The 16,082-nt window shown below is 40.8% G+C and overlaps 1 protein-coding gene across 2 annotated transcripts in view; it reads right to left on the bottom strand.

Annotated features, from left to right (window-relative positions):
- ZNF609 (zinc finger protein 609) overlaps nucleotides 1-16,082 on the bottom strand; it is a 191,490-nt gene that overhangs the window by 35,250 nt on the left and 140,158 nt on the right. For both annotated transcript variants that reach the window (XM_090270754.1, XM_090270755.1), the window contains exon 3: nucleotides 10,733-10,958. In XM_090270754.1, coding sequence (XP_090126880.1) covers nucleotides 10,733-10,958 — 226 coding nt within the window. The remainder of the gene's footprint in view (nucleotides 1-10,732; nucleotides 10,959-16,082) is intronic.

Raw genomic sequence — 16,082 nt, 5'->3', positions numbered from 1 at the left:
GATCAGCTACCTACCCACCCTATCCTGGGGAAATTATCTCCAGCTGCCTAAATTATGAAGTAGATGCCTTATGATTCTTTGTTCTTATACAGCCTGTGGGAGCTGGGATAATGTATCAGAAGAGGTGGAGAAGGGCCTCCTGTTTCAGAGTATTCAGAGACAGAGAAGAGAAAGGAGTATAAAGAGAGAGAGAGAGAGAGAGAGAGAGAGAGGGGGGGGGGGGGGGGGAGACCGAGAGAGAGAGAGAGAGAGAGAGAGAAACAAGATATCTTACTGGTATTATTAACAGGCAGCAGCAATGACCTGGGAGCAAAGCTCTGCCTGATCTGGTCTGAAACTACTGCTGTGGGAGAAAAGGCGAGTTGCCAAGTTTGTTAATAGCTTCTGCTCATCATTGTTACAGCAGCTTTATCAACCAAGGCAGGGCCAGGCCCTGTTTTCAGTAGTGTAAGCACTGAGACCGGAGGGTTCAACATCTTCCAGCAGATCTCGCCAAAACCAATGATTAACAAAGGCAGTTTCCGCTTCTGTCCCACTCGAATGATCACAGAATTGTAAATATCAGAGCTGAAAGGACCACAAAAATATGTAATCAAACCTCCTCATTTTACAAACGAGGAAACTAAGGCCCAGACTTTATCAACAAGAAAAGAAAACATCAAGGCTCACAAAAGGGGCCTTTTCATTCTTGGAATCATATGAAGGAACTAAATTAGCTAGGGCTAGTGATTAGTCCCAGTTTAGATCAGAACGATATATCCTGCCTAGGTACTGTTACAGAACCCCTGGGCTGCTCCCGCGGGCTGTTTAGTTAGGGGCCCGACTGCCTGCCGCCAGAATCATAACTCTTAATACCAGAGTTTGGTGAAAAGAAAAAAGAATTGTTTATTTGCACATAGTTCTGCCTCCCCCTTCCAGACCTGGCCAGTCTTAGGAAAGTTAGAAACACCGTTTCCCTACTTCCTAGGCACAGTTCAGCTTTACCAGTAGCTGCCAATCAGTTCTGATTGTGGAGGTCCTTTCTGTGCTGCAGTGCCCTCCAGCTCTCAATGCAGGACCGCCTGGATTCTCAGCCTCCCTGTAAACCGCCTTCTTCTTGCAAACCACGCGGCGAGAGCCTCTTAAAGCAGTCTGGAGACCCCTTCTCCAAGCCACATGGAGGGAGCACACCCCAGCTAAAATGTCCACAGCTACTTCTATCTCCCTGACTGTGTCCTCTGACGCAGTGGGTGTTGCAAGCAGTTCTGACCATTCACAGAACCCTACGCAGGCTCCGTAGGCTCCTTCCGTACCATCCCACAGTCCAAGACCCCTCCCATCTTCCTGAGCCTTGGAAGTTTCAAAGCGGATCTTGGTGCAACAATGTTTCTAGCCACTAGCCCCAGGCATGCAAAGGCATCCTGAAAGCTGCTTCCTTTTCCTTATCTCCCAGCCGCAACCTCTGGGGTTTGTTTCTGGACTCCCCTGTTTCTGTAACAGTTTCACTAACCTGAGTTCATATGTAAGTATCAGGAACAAAATAATTTGTTAAAGGATGGCATTAGTAACAAAAGGTCTTAGAGCCCATTTCAGATGGCTTTGTTACTGAAACATCAGAAGAATCTCATCTGAAACGACCTTACCTACCTGGCAACACTGCAGCCTGGCCAACTGACTGCCTGTGCTCTGCAGGAAGGTGGGTGAGAATGCACAAAAGAACATCTCTCTCTCTCTCTGTCTCCCTTAGAGATTAGTTTATTTTGCAATTTGTAAAATGAAACTCAAAAAAGTCTGTAACTGAAAAATATCCTTAGGGCTTCAGGCTATATGACCGTGGACAGATAACATAATCCACAGGGTATACAAGCAGGGAACTGCCGTAAAGCATCCCCTAGGACTAAGGCGCTGGGCTGAAAAGAATGTGTTGGCTGTTGTTTGGGGTGGGGGAAGGGTGGGAGAAAGTAAGTATTGATTTCCCTAATGTTTCCTTTGTGTGGTTGCTGTTGCCATGTGGTGGTCTGTTGCTATGAAGATTTGTGGTGCCAGACAATGGCTGCGAGGCTCTTTATGACTGCTGTTGGAAGACAGATTTCTGCGGGAGTCAGGCTATAAGCAATTGGCTAAGCAGTGGAGAAAGCCTGGTCACTGCAAACCATCTCTCTCCAGGTAAATGCTGCCGGGAGGCAAGGAGGCTGAAGGTGTAGGAGGTGTTAATTATAGCCAAGGAAAATCAAAAACCAGTAGCTGCATACCATCTTAACTTTCCAGTATAAATATCTAAAGTTAGATATTTCCCATTTCACATACATACTTTCCCACATCACAATCACACAGAAGAAACCAAGAATAATTCCCAAGGTTACTATTGCCATGAAGAAGACAAATGGACAGTCCCTTCCTTTTAGTGAGAAAGATAAAAGACCCACAGCTGTGATCTGCAATCAGCTGAGGCAGTTTCTCAGTGGCACTGCCACTGGCAAGTTCACTTCCTGCTAAGCAAAACCACTGCGTATTACTCTGATAATGAGACAACTGCAACCCACAGACCAAAGCACAGAAACTCAACCACAGAGTTTGAAGCAGGGCCACATGTTCTCTCAGGTAAAAGGAGCCAGAGTACACAGAAATCACCCTGGCTCTGTGTGGATGGATGTCAGCTATTTACCCACCCTCTTCGTTCTTCCGCACAATTACTCTTCTTTCCCATCTCAGAGTATATATACACTTTTACATTCCACAAAAATTAAAGATCTAGCCCCTTTGCTGTCTAAAATGGTAAACCACTAGCTATATGTGACGATTTAAATAAAATTTAAAATTCAATTCCTCAGTTCCACATACCAGATTTCAGGTGCTCAGTACCACATGTGACTAGAATACCATTTTGGACAGCATATTTCTAACACAAAAGGTTCTACTGGACAGTGCAGATCTAGCCCAAGCTCCCATCCACCCCAAATTAGACATCTAAGACCAAGAGAAGTTAAGAGACTTACCTAAGATTACACAGCTCACTAAAGGTACAATCTGTTCTAGAATCCAACTCTCTTGACTCTTAGTTCAGGGATAGTTGCTCGGTACTACTATGCCTTTAAGGCACTACTATTCCTTGACACAGTTCTTCTCAAACAGTTCCAGGTGCTTCTAGCCGATGGCATAAACATGTAAACCCCGATGTGAAGATGGGGATGCATAACCTTTGTAATGTTTGCTTGTGCATATCTATGGTAAAACCTTTACCAAGAACAAAAACTGAAAACTCCCTCCTCCTCACCAAATCATTAAGCTAGAATTCAACTTCAGAAGATAGGCTAAGCTTATTACATAGCTTTTCATACTCTCTGGCATACAAGGGAGTTACACTCCAGCTTCAAAAACATGGTCTTATAGCACTACAACCTCTGTCTTTCTGATATTCTGGTAAAAAAAAAGACCAGACTAATTTCAGAGATGTTATAAGAAAGATTTCTATATGGAGTGGGAGGGTAAACCTAGATAAAAGATTATTAATCTTTTGGGGGGCAGAGGAATCCTCTTCAAGTATAGTTTTACAAAGGGGCCTGACATAAATCACCCCAAAGCAGAAAAAACAACTCTGAGCAGCATCTGGTGGGTCAGCAGAGGTGGGGGCTGGGGCCTGCTCACCCAGCACCCCTCACTCCCTATGCCTGCTTCTGAGGTTCTTCTATGTTCAGGTTCCTCAGAGTGTAACTTCAAACCATTTTCTTTGTAAAGATTTGAAGGTTCTATCTCTGGCTTTCACAATTTCAAAAGATTGGTGGTGGAAGCCACTGTTACAAAAAAGAAAGAAAGAAAGAAAGAAAAAAGAAAAGCAAGTACAATAAAAAATCCCTCATTATTTTTTGTTAAAACATAGCAAATGAATCTAAGAGAGGTTACAAAAAATTATCATTTTTACCTACATGCCTGAAATATGCTGGTACAGGGCAGAGTCAATTTTATTAATCAAATATTTACTAATTATTTTACTTTTGCATTATTTCGTTTGAAGAAATAATGGCCGAAGACTCCCAAAACCTGAAAAAAAAAATTACAAATTTACAGACTTAAAAAGCAAAGTGAACCTGCAAACAGGTAAAAACTCAAAATCCATGTGAGACATATCACACATCATAGTTCAAATACTAACAATGACAGAAATCGACCAGGGGAAAATCACATATTACTTATGGCAAAACAATTTAAGAGATGAGTGTGGTCTAAAAGAATTACTAAAAATGATTCTTCAGGCAGAAGGGTAACAATAGAGGGACTCTTAGAACAACAGGAATGAAGGAAGAGCAACAGAAATGTTAAGTATATGTGTAAATATAATAAACTATTCTTGAGTTCTTCAAAGTATATATTATGAGTAAATAGGGAAAACTTTTAAAAGTTGTCTGATGGTGTTTTCACTGTATTTGCTATAATACATAAGACCAGGTGTTTGCAAACTTTTTTGATAAAAGACCAGATAGTAAATATTTTTGGCTTTGCAGGTCATATCGTCTCTGTCTAATCTGTCACTTGAGTGCAAAAGTGACTGAAAATACATGAAATGAGTATGGTTGAGTTCCAGTGAAACTTTACATATGGACACTGAAATCTGGATTTCATATAGTTTTCATGTCACACAATATTCTTTTTCAAAAATATTTTTCAATTACATTTTACTTTCAATATTACTTTGTGTTAGTTTCAGGTTTACAGCATCGTGGTTAGACAATCTCACAGAATATTCTTGTTTTGAAAATTTCCCCAAACATTAAAAGACACTGCCTGTTTTTTTCTTTTCTTTTTTTATTGTTGTTCTATTACAGTTATCCCAATTTGGACACTGCCTGTTTCTGTATGGCCTATAGGCCGTATAAAAGCACACAATGGGTGTAAGGCAGTTATAGCATAAAGAAGGTAGGGAGAAGGGACTTACATGGTGGTAAGATTTCTACATTCCACTAAAAAACTATACCAAGAGATGATGAATTGAGAGTCAAAAATAACTAGGGAGGTTGGAGCCTAGAAAACTGATAGGATGGTAATGTAGGCGATGAAGGTAGTTGTAATGAAGATAGAGAAGAAGGAAAGCAAACCGCAATTTCAAGAGAAAGATGATTATTCTTTTTAAGATATCTTAAATTTAAGAAATCAGCTTCTGGTGATGTTCAAGTCAGCCATATGAAATTGAATTAGGCAAAAGGTAAGGTCTAGAGATCAAGTTTTGGGGACTGTCATGCAAGCGAGACGGTTGAAGCTATGAATACATAAGGCTGCACTTACTAAAAGAAAGCCACCAAGGTAATAACTTTTAGGAGTTAAAATGTATGAAGTTTATGCAGAGAAGAGTGGCTAACTGCTTCCTATTCTCCCTTAGTATGAGCCTCTGTTTTGCTTGGGGAAGCAATGTATCCAGCTAAAAAGCTTCATTTCCTTGCCTTCCTAGCAGAAGGGGTAGCCAATGAGAATGTAGGCAGACGTCTCAAAGTGTGGCTTCTGGAAAAGCTTGTCAAAGGGAAACAGTAGGTGGGAAGCAAATGCTCTTTTACTCTTCTCTGGCCTGGAAAGTAAATGTGGTGGATAGAGCTACATTAGCAATTTTGCAATAAAAATTTAACTTTAAGGAACCTGAAACATTGATTACATTGTGAAGCCAACATACCAGCCTTTTATCTTCTTTCCTAGCAGCCAAATCCCAGTCTTATCTCAATGTTTCCTCAACTTTCCCCACCGTGGCACAAATAGTAAGTGAAAAATACATTGTGGATAAGGCTGCTTGCCTCAGGGGAAAGACAGTTCAGCACTAGCTGTTATAGCCAAGGCACGCCCCCTCCCACCCCCCCACTGAGGCCAACAGGACAGAACTGACCATATTTTAGCACCCTAAAACCGGTATGGAATTCTGAGAAATGATATTTAGAGAAGTATAGTATGACAAAGGCAAGAGAGAAGAGTTTTAAGAATGAAGAAATAGCCCTGGCAAGTGTAGCCCAGTGGGTTGGAGCGTCATCACATAGACTGAGGGGATTGCAGGTTGATTCCTGGTCAGGGCACATGCCTGGGTTGTGGGTTCGGCCCCTGGTTGGGGCGTGCACAAGAGGCAACCAATTGATGTTTTTCTCTCATATCATTGCCCCTCTCCCTCTCTCTCCCTCCTTGCCCCTTTCTCTAAAATCATGCCCTAGGGTGAGGATTAAAAACAAAAAAAGAATAAAAAAATAGTAGAGCTTCTAAAAGTCTAGAATGCACTGAGAGATGACCTTTGGAAAATAGATGATCATTGGTATGAGAGATGTTTCAGTCAAATAGTGGCAGAAGAAATCTGATGGCAAGATGTTATGTGATATTGGGCACGTAAAAGGAGACTGGAAACAGCAATAGCAAGTAGTAAAAAAAAGGAGAGAGATCAGTAGTTCAAAGGGGTAGCAAGGATGAGGAAAATATTTTCATAGTAAGAAGGTATTGTAGAGAGGAGGGAGTTAATAGAAAGCAAAAGAATGAAGATCGAAGAGCAGATAAAATTCTTGGTAAAGTCTCAAAGAATCTACAGAATAAGGAAAAAAAAGGGAAATAATAGGATAAGAAAAATGATCTTAAGAGAGAGGAGGGAAGCTGGGAAATTAAGATGGGTAGCTTTGATCTTAGTTTATGAGCATGAATTGGGCTAAAAATCTTGACAATGAAATGAGTATTGGGGAATGTGAATGTATTAGGGAGCTGAAGGGATTGCTAAGCAGTATTGTGAGCTCAGCTTATGTCAGCTGACAAAGAGCTGGGTTTTGTGAATTCTTCCACTTGTCAGTCTAGGATCAAGGGTTGACAAATGGGAGGTAAAGACTTCCTGCATATGAGGCTGGCAAGGTGAAAAGATTAATTTTTATGATGAAGCAAATCTATAAAACAAATATACAATGACATTTCATTGGTATTAATGTTTTTCAGTTGTTATTCTCATGACTGGTATACAAAACTGTTTATTTTCAAGATGCCACAGCCAACAGGTACTGAATCCACGCTGATACCAAGGGTTGAGTTACAGGTTCTCATAACGTAAAAACTGGATAGGTCCTTATTGGCGACTAGAGTTCAAGAGATGAAGTAACTAAGGTCTAAACAAGTTATGAAACGTGTCCAAGGTCACAGTGATAGTGGCAGAGGTCTCCTGATTTCACTTCAGTGCTCTTGGCACTATACCACACATTTTTCCAGAAAGCAAATCTGCCAAAGGAAAATACATCATCACTAGTGGTGGCCTCCCACTTAAGTGCTGTGATCTAAAAAGGAAAACCTATAGCATCCCCTGGAATTCTTATTTAAAGTCAGCCTTGCCTTCTTTTATAACACTGTAGAAGCTAGTAAGCATCTTTGCTTCAGCAAAAATATATAGTTTGCCTCAAGGCTTCTTATACATGTTTCCAGGATCCTGGGTTAAGGTAAGCCCTATGAACCAGAAATAGCCTTGGGACCAGTTATTTTGATTTGAGATGTAGTGAGACAAAAAGAAATCAGGTGGAATCAAACTTCTGCATAAATGCTAAGAATAAGTCTCAAAAAGCCAAGGAGATCATTCCAGATTACATTTGGGTCTTCTTAACAGTCCTAAAGTTGAGTCTAGTTGAGGATCTTTGCAGTGCTGGCTGAATTACTAGCAGCCTAAAAAGAGATGGGACTTGCAAGAATTTCAAAATGCCTCCAAGGCAAGGTTTACAATGAGAGGTAGGGAAGAAAGAAGCAACACTACATGCAGTTCAGGTAAGCAAAGAAACAAGAAAGAATTGAGGCCATGATCTCTACACCTGTTCTCAGCAAGGTGGCTCAGTTCTACAGGGACCTGAGGGTCCTCTGTGCCCCTTCAGAGGCCAAGCGTTCACAGTTTCTAAGTGGTAAGAGTTTTTTCACTTGAAGATAGTAGTTTGCTGGGCAAAGAGGCAGAAGTACAAAGAGTATGGTAGCAAAACAAAAAAAGCCTAGAAGGCTTGAAGAGTATTTTTTAAAGTATCTGTATATAGTTCTTATTATTAACTTGAGGACTGACTCAGTACACTAGCTGGGTCTTACAGATCTTCAGAGAAAGATCTTTGCAGGAAATCTCTGTTAACTGAAGATGAAAAGAAATGTGAACCAACTATGATCTGAACTCAGACTTTAGCCAACTGACAGCTGAGGTGAATGCCCTCTGGATCGACCATAAGCAAAGCCGAGTATATAATTGCAGAATAGTTCTCTTTCCCTTGGGATGAAAAAAAAAAAGAAGGAAAGAAGAAGAGTACTAATCCCTGAGACACAATATGGTAAGTGGGAAAAAATATGATATTAAAAGTAGGAGAACTAAAAAGCTTAAAGATTTAATTAAGTAAGTGAAAGTGATTTTAAACCTGATACAAGTATTACTTATTCTGCGTTTCAGAGAAAGTAAAGAATTTTGGAGAGTATTTGACATGGCTCCTAAATTCAAACAATTTTATAGTATCTATCAGGTATACATTAACATAGATCTAGAAATGACAATGACATAGACACAAACATTCATTCATTCAAACAAATATTTTTGAGGGCCTATAGGTGTTAGGTGTTAAGTGTTGGGGATACAATGGTGAGCAAAACAGTCTCTGAGCTCATGGAACTTCTCAAGTAGTGGAAGAAACACACATCAATAGAAAAATGTAATTACATATGGTTCCTGATTAAGAATGTTTCTCAGCTTTATGACAGTGTGAAAGCCATTTGCATTTGGTAGAAACCAAACTTCTTTGAATTTTGACCTTTTCTCAGGGCTAGTGATATGTTGTACGATATTCTTTTTGTGATGCTGGGCAGCAGCTGTAAGATGATTTTGCCCAACTACAGGCTGATGTAAATGTGAGCATGTTTAAGGCAGGCTGTGCTAAGCTATGACGGATTTATCAGGATGCAACCCCTTTGTAAGTTGAGGAGCATATATCTATACACACAAAACTGCAAATTGTGATGAGTGCTGTCAAATATAGTATAGAGTGCATTAAAAGTGTATAAGAGGAGAACTCAGTAATAGGCTGCCAGTGACAACCACAGAGCCTTTCAGAGCAAGTCATTTATTAATAAAAGCAATCTGTGCTAATATCACCCAGCAGGGAGGGAGAAACAGGGGTCCTCAGATAAAAAGATATCTATCAGTCTCAGGAGAGTAATAGGCGAGTCTCACTCTCTTGAAAGTTTTCATCAGGTTCACATCCACGAAAAGCATCTTGCCCTTGGAGAAAATCACCATCATAAAGATGGAGAGAATAAATAGGCAGGAAATTGATGTCTTCTATCTTCAATATATTGAGGCAACAGACCCTGAAGGTTGCTTGATGGCACAGAGCTGTGGTCTGGATATGTTTGTCATTCCAACAGATATTGGCTGTTGAGACGTTTGGTCACAGGCAGATGATATTTTAAAAATCAGAGATAGCCACTTGTGACTTCCAGACTGAATATTGTATATACACATCCTGAGTCAATCTCTAAAGTCAAATTCTCTGTCACTTTCTCTGCATCAGTGTCTAACACACAGGACTTTTTTTGTTATTGTCTCAGGCACACAGTAAGACCTCACCAGCAATTATTCTAAAAGCTGAAGTTTTACTATATAACTAATGATGAGAGCCAAGAACACAGAATTCTTAACCCGTATCACATTCACTGCTGGCTGCATAGTAGACTTGAAGTAAATACTGAATCACAACAAATATTCTGAGGAACAGAGTTCTATCAGAATTGCCAGAATGAAAAGCCTGAATCTTCACAGGCAGCCTGACAAGATAGCTTATGATAACCAGAGATAATGAGTGTGCTCTCCTGGGCCTCTCAATTCCTGAGAGTGGGGATGCTTTGAAAGTCTGGTTACTCATGCAGAGGCCTGAGGGGACTCTGAGGCCCAGCCTTTTTAACCACACCTACTTTGACAAGGACTTGGGTTTTTTAATAAAAAAATGTATTTGCTGAAATCAGATTGCCACAGATGGTACGAAGGGATCTGAAATGCCTCTTAAGTCCCTTTGCAATCGTATTTTTTCAGGGTTAAGAACTTCTACAACAGAAGAGATTCTGTTCTCAGGGGCAAATGGAACATATAAGAAATCTGGATCGTAGCCTTGGGCAGCAGCACCCTACAGTGAGCCAACTGCTTAGTGGAGACCTGAAAACAAGACCACATAAACATTTCCCTGTTGCCTAGGCCTATAAAATCTGTACTGACAGATGCATGAAGTGGCGTGGGTGGCTGGGCAATGAGGCAGCCAGTGGGAAGGAGCTGGCTGCACCTCCAGGTGTTAAAAAAAGGCAAGAGTTGCACATTCAATGAGCCAACACTAAGTCAATTTAAGAGTGACTGTTTTCCATTTCCTTGACTCCCACAGCTGCCCTTTTATTACTTTTTCTCTTCAAGCCTGACCCAGAAGTTCATTTACTTGAATTCTCCCATATACGATGATAGATGGGGGTGTGGAGGGTATAGACACAGTTTGAATTACCTGGCCAGTACCTATCAAATGACCACTTCAGTACTAGGGCCAACGCTGTTGAATTGCTATGAAGGGGAGATAATAAAAACTGGCAATCTCTAGAAGCTGGAAGATTTTACAAAGAAGTTTACTGTAATCCTCTGGGTAGGTATCACCAGCAGACTATGTATGGCCACTTGAGACTCCTAATAAATACCTGGTATTATTTACAATGGTACAACTCTGCTGGCAGAAGCAGGCTGAGAAGGGATGGGAAAGCCACATGTAGCACTTACCATCTTCTGTTTCCTGCCACACAATGCCCTCGAGGTTGACGCTTGTCCCAGGTTCACAGGGGCCCAGGCATTCAGGTTCGGTGGCTAGAGCCACATCACACGTGTTGACCCCGACCGATCGGGTACGAACCATAATCTGCTCACAGGGAGATGAGATGTCATTACTGACCACTGGTACCAAAAGGTGCAGCGGCAGCACTGCTGGCGTAGAGACAGGGGACTCCATCTGTGGGGGAAGAGAAAGTAGTAGCTGAGTTGCAGGAAGAACATTCAGAGGAAATACCTTTTCTGTATTTAATCTAGTCCTACATCCTTTCCTGCCAGAGTTCAGAGGGCTCTAAATATAAGACTTTGGTCTTTCCTTTCAAGTTCTACCTCATGATATCACCACAAATCTAGCAGTTTAGAGTGCATCCTGTGCGAGGAGAAGCTCTATTTCTTAATAACAATTTTCCTTATACACTGTGCTTGACTAAAAGTTTCTAAAAAATCTTGTCTCATTAAAAAGTCTCTAGTGAAAGAAAATCAGGGCCAGTTTTCAGTAGTAACAGAGCACACAGGTGGATGAGAAAGTGACCAGTTTCTGAGCCATGTTCTGCTGCTGCCGCTGCCACTATGCTTCCCAACAGTCTATCATTCAGTAAGTCATACACTAGCCAGATATAAAATCCAAGAATATACGTGGGGACAAAAGGAGAGAGAAATATCAAGATCCTAGGAATGCCACTTCAAGAACACTGGAGCTTTAATTCACCTTTAGCTAGAAAAAAAAAAAATTCTTAAGTTATATAGGAGAGCTGGGAGCAACCTGATGAGAGTATCTATTATAACAGCAATTAGTTAAAGAGAATGGCATTTCGGAATGTGAGTCTAACATCAAATTTATCTGCAAGAAACAGGAGGTGTTGTTACAACCCAGAGCAGTCTGCTGATGAAGTTGATCTCTCTCTCTCTCTCTCTCACTCACACACACACACACATGCAGAAATAGATGAACATAAGGACCAACAATCTACCTCCAAATCTAGAACTTTTCACAAAAATAGTTACTTAGATTCCAAGAAAAAGGCAAGACATTTAGAGTTAAATGAAAAGTTATAATAAAGAGGATAATAATCCCCTAACTAGTTAAATGCTAGCAGTTATCAGGCTGACAAAGTACAAACTCTGAGTCTACAGTGCCCAAATCCTAAGTGAACATAGTGTCTTGCACATGCAAAGGCACTCAGTAAACACTGACTGATCTGGTATGATACCAATCAGCAGACTTAAAAAATGATAGGGGACCTTCTTCCCCTGTCGAAGACTTTTTAGTTCAGGTTGAATATACTCCTTCTACAGACCTACATTCAGAGAGAGCCACACAATGAACCCATCATCCGAGCTGCTGGACAGCTCTACAACAGAACTCTGTTTCTGGAATAGTTTACTGCATGACCACCACTCTACCTATAATCCACCTACTTCCTGTTAACACTAACATCTGAGTATTGCATCCATTCTCTGCAGTGAGCTCTGACATCTTGGCTTTTAAGTCACTGCTATTTGTGGATCATCACTGTCAGAGTCTACAGACTGTTAAAGCACTGATTCTGGGTAATTCTGGTCCCTGAAAAGCTGCCAAAACATTATCCTTATCTGCTTGTTGTCATATACACCCACCTTGTACTTCCTTAACTCTACCTTTTTCATAAAATGAAATGAAAGTGGAAGCCTGTATAATGAATCTCCTGCATGATGGTAAATGCCAAAAGGCATTTTTGCTCTCTTGAAAATCAGGCATTTATAATTTAATTTGGCAACCTTCTTGGGAGTGATACATTCTTGAAAGACCCTTAATATTTCCACGCACACACTTGAAGGCAGAAATAACAGATGAATAAAGCCTTGGATGGTGTGGCTCAGTGGATTGAGTGCTGGCCTGCTAACCAAAGGGTTGCTGGTTCAATTCCCAGCCAGGGCACATGCCTGGGTTGCAGACCAGGTCCCCAGTTGGGGTTGTGTGAGAGGCGACCACACATTGATGTTTCTCTCCCTCTTTTTCGCCCTCCGTTCCCTTCTCTCTCTCTCTCTCACACACACACACACACACACACGTAAACTAGACTCTCCAACTGCTCTTGTTTAGAGCTGGAATTTGGCTCTAGTCATTAAGCCCTTTCAGGAACGCTACAACAAGAAGGTGGATCATAACTCTGGAAAGACTCTCCTGGACAGTCTACCCTTGAGAGTTATTTGAAGGGGAAAATTAGAGATAGACTATACAGATCATCTTTACTCTTGACCTTACCTCTGTTTCTCTGTTCTTTCTCTTGGGAGGAGAACTGAGACAGAAGCAATTTCGCAGTCAGGATGTGCATTTCCTTCACTTAAAGTTTATTCTCTTTTCCATACCTCTCTTCTACTAGCAAGAGACATTCCTACATGGTTCCCTTTCTGGGACACAGAGACTGACCTAAACCTTCTAGGTCACTCCTGTGAATTTTCTGATTGCTTTGCTCCAACATGTCCTGTTGCCAATCTGTTGTACCGCTGAGACAGCAATCCCAAGCACAGAAGGAGATAAGTCCCCAGGGAATCACCTACACACTCCCTCTGGCATCAAGGACAGCTCTGTTTTGGAAGTGGTTTCATTTCCTGCTGAGTTACTCAGTGCTGCAGGAGTCCAGAGAGAGGATGAGCTACTAACATTCTAGGTAAAGCCAAGCCTCTAGTTCCCTACTGACAGTTCCAAAAAACAAGATCTAAGATATTAGAGTAGGAAACACCAATATTGTATACAAGCACTTTAACAAATTAAACCTTGCTAGAGAACACCTAAAGAGAAGAAACTTAACTGAACCAAAACTAATACTCATGAGGAGCTGATTAACACGTATATGCATCCAACTACCTTACTGATCAGAGTTACTAAGCAGAGTTCAGGATCTCTGTGTGAGGATAACTTTATTGAATTATTTAGTTAATTAAAAGAGATAGGTGGTGGTGGCGGGGGGAAGTGAAGAAATCCACCTATGGGTTTGGAACTTATTCAGTTTCCTTCCACTTTGCAACAGAAATCTAAGGAGAAATCACGACACAGCATAATGTTTTAATTAGAGTTCCAGTGCTGATAATTACCATTTGGTCACATCTATAATCTACATTAAGCCATAATGCATAATAAGCAGCTCTGTGATAATTCATCTAATAACCTATGTGGCTTTATGGGATTTCATAGTCTACTGTTCATTGGAACAAACAAAGCTTCATTTATCACTCTCCAGGAGAGAATAAAAATCAGAAAAGGACTCACTTTGCCATCTTTGCCATATACTTAGGATATAAGAGCAGGGATTGTCAGGAGATTGATGCTCGCAGGGAAAAAAAGGAACAGAATATAAAAAGTCAAGGTAATTAAATACCTTAACAACTAGGACAACAAAAGCCCAGCCAATTCTTACTTTCAAATGCTAAGTGCCATCAAGGGCATTTGGGCTTTTTGAGTGGGGAGGGAAACAACAAAACAAAAACCTGAAAGGAGAGAGAATTTAAAAATGGAAATCTCTTAGTTTCCCAACAATTCATGTCCTTTATCTTTTAACGATATTTCTTCTCAGATATTAGCACCTTTTAGGGATATGAATGCTGACAGGCAGGTGACACGGAAATGAGGACTAGAGAGAATAAAGGAAGGCCAGAGTCATTAATCTCCCCACAAGAAGTAACTCTACACCCACTTCAGCTGCTTCCCACACAAGAGGCACTAATGGAGGAAAAATTTCAAAGCTGCAACAGAATTTTGGGGGTAGAAAATGCAGGAAAGAAATATTTGGTTCTGAGCCTCCCCTCTCCTCTACACAAATATGAGTATGATATCTTTACCTTCACAGTCAAAAGGTAGACAGGAAGCTGGTTCTACTAATAACTGCAGTAGCTCTAAGAAACTGCCCTTTCATCCAAGAAGGAAAGATAATTGGGGACGATGGTTAAATGAATGTTCATATTTATTCAGAATTATCAGATAAGATTATATAGAAAGTAGAATGTCATCAATATACTAAATACTATATTGATAAGATATCTTTCCTAAATAACTGCAAAGGTGCTTCAAGATTTTACAGTGACTCAACATCAACAATACAAACAGTTATATAGATTCCTGATTCATGGACAAATATATAAGCACCCCCCTGACACATTATATAAAACTTGATTTGCTCACAACGTTTTTATTGTGGATTATTAAAAAGAGCAGTATTTTAAAAATCACATTTATTAATTTATCATGTTTTTTGTCTCTAAAACTAAAATAGAGGAAATTATCCTTATTTGAACTGCTTCATGCTGACTGGGATTTTTGAAACAAAGTAAGTTTATTGTATTTTTTTAAATGATTAAGGATTATTTTTGCCTAGTCTGAAATAGCAACGATTCCCTGCTGGCAGGTATAAATCATGGAATAACTGAAGATAAAGGGAGAAATCTAAATTCCTTCTTTCCACAAAGGTCTTGTCAGAATGCAATAAAATATTGGAAGTAAATCCTAAAAAAAAGGCAACATTGAATTATTAGTGGAGGAAATCAGCCCCTCTTAAACATTAAGTCCTCTTTGACCAAGCCGCACACCAAGGCTGGCTTTTACCAGCACTGGGGCTGGGGGCAGGCCAGCAGAAGTTCCCAGGCACCTGGAGATCCGAGACCCGCCTCCACCTGCCTCTGCCTGCCAGCTGCCTGTCAGGCTCAGTCACTGGAAGAGCCTTGGGTGGTATTTGAGTTGCATGAGGTAGGTTCTCAATGAGTCACCAGGTAGGGACAAGTGGTGATAACCAGATTGATAAAAGGGTCAATCTTGGTGGTTGTGCTGGGTCTGAGGCGGCTCAGCAAATGTTCCAGGGTATATACCTTTGTGGAGGGGTGAGGTCTCAGGGAGTAGTCATGGTGAGGCCAGCAGTTTATCAGGCCCAAACAGACCAAGATTTGGCTGTGTGAAGGGAGAATTCTGCACAGGCTGGTCATGCAAGGGAAAAATGTCCCGTCTTAGAGCCACACAACTCAGTCTGTCCCAGATTTTCTAAAGCCCTCTTTGACCCTGCTTCTACTTAAAAAAATAATTAATTAATTATCCATATATATATATATATATAAAAGGAAAGAAAGAAAGGAAAGGAGGGGAGGGGAGGGGAGGGGAGGGGAGAGGGGAGGGGAGGGGGAGGGGAGAAGGGGGAGGGGAGGGAAGGGGAGGTGGGGGAAAAGGAAGCTGCTGGTTTGCTGAGCTTACAGATTTCACTTAGGCTGCTTGGAAAAAGAATTTGATTGTAACTCTGGTTAATTTCCAAGACATCTTGTAGCAGAAGGCAAAGAGGAAAAA

This window comes from Furipterus horrens, unplaced genomic scaffold (genome assembly GCF_987537825.1).
Source record: "Furipterus horrens unplaced genomic scaffold, mFurHor1.1.pri manual_scaffold_3, whole genome shotgun sequence".
In the NCBI taxonomy this organism is placed as follows: domain Eukaryota; kingdom Metazoa; phylum Chordata; class Mammalia; order Chiroptera; family Furipteridae; genus Furipterus; species Furipterus horrens.
The sequence above is the reverse complement of the archived record's forward strand: the minus strand, read 5'-3'. Positions and strand labels throughout refer to the sequence as shown.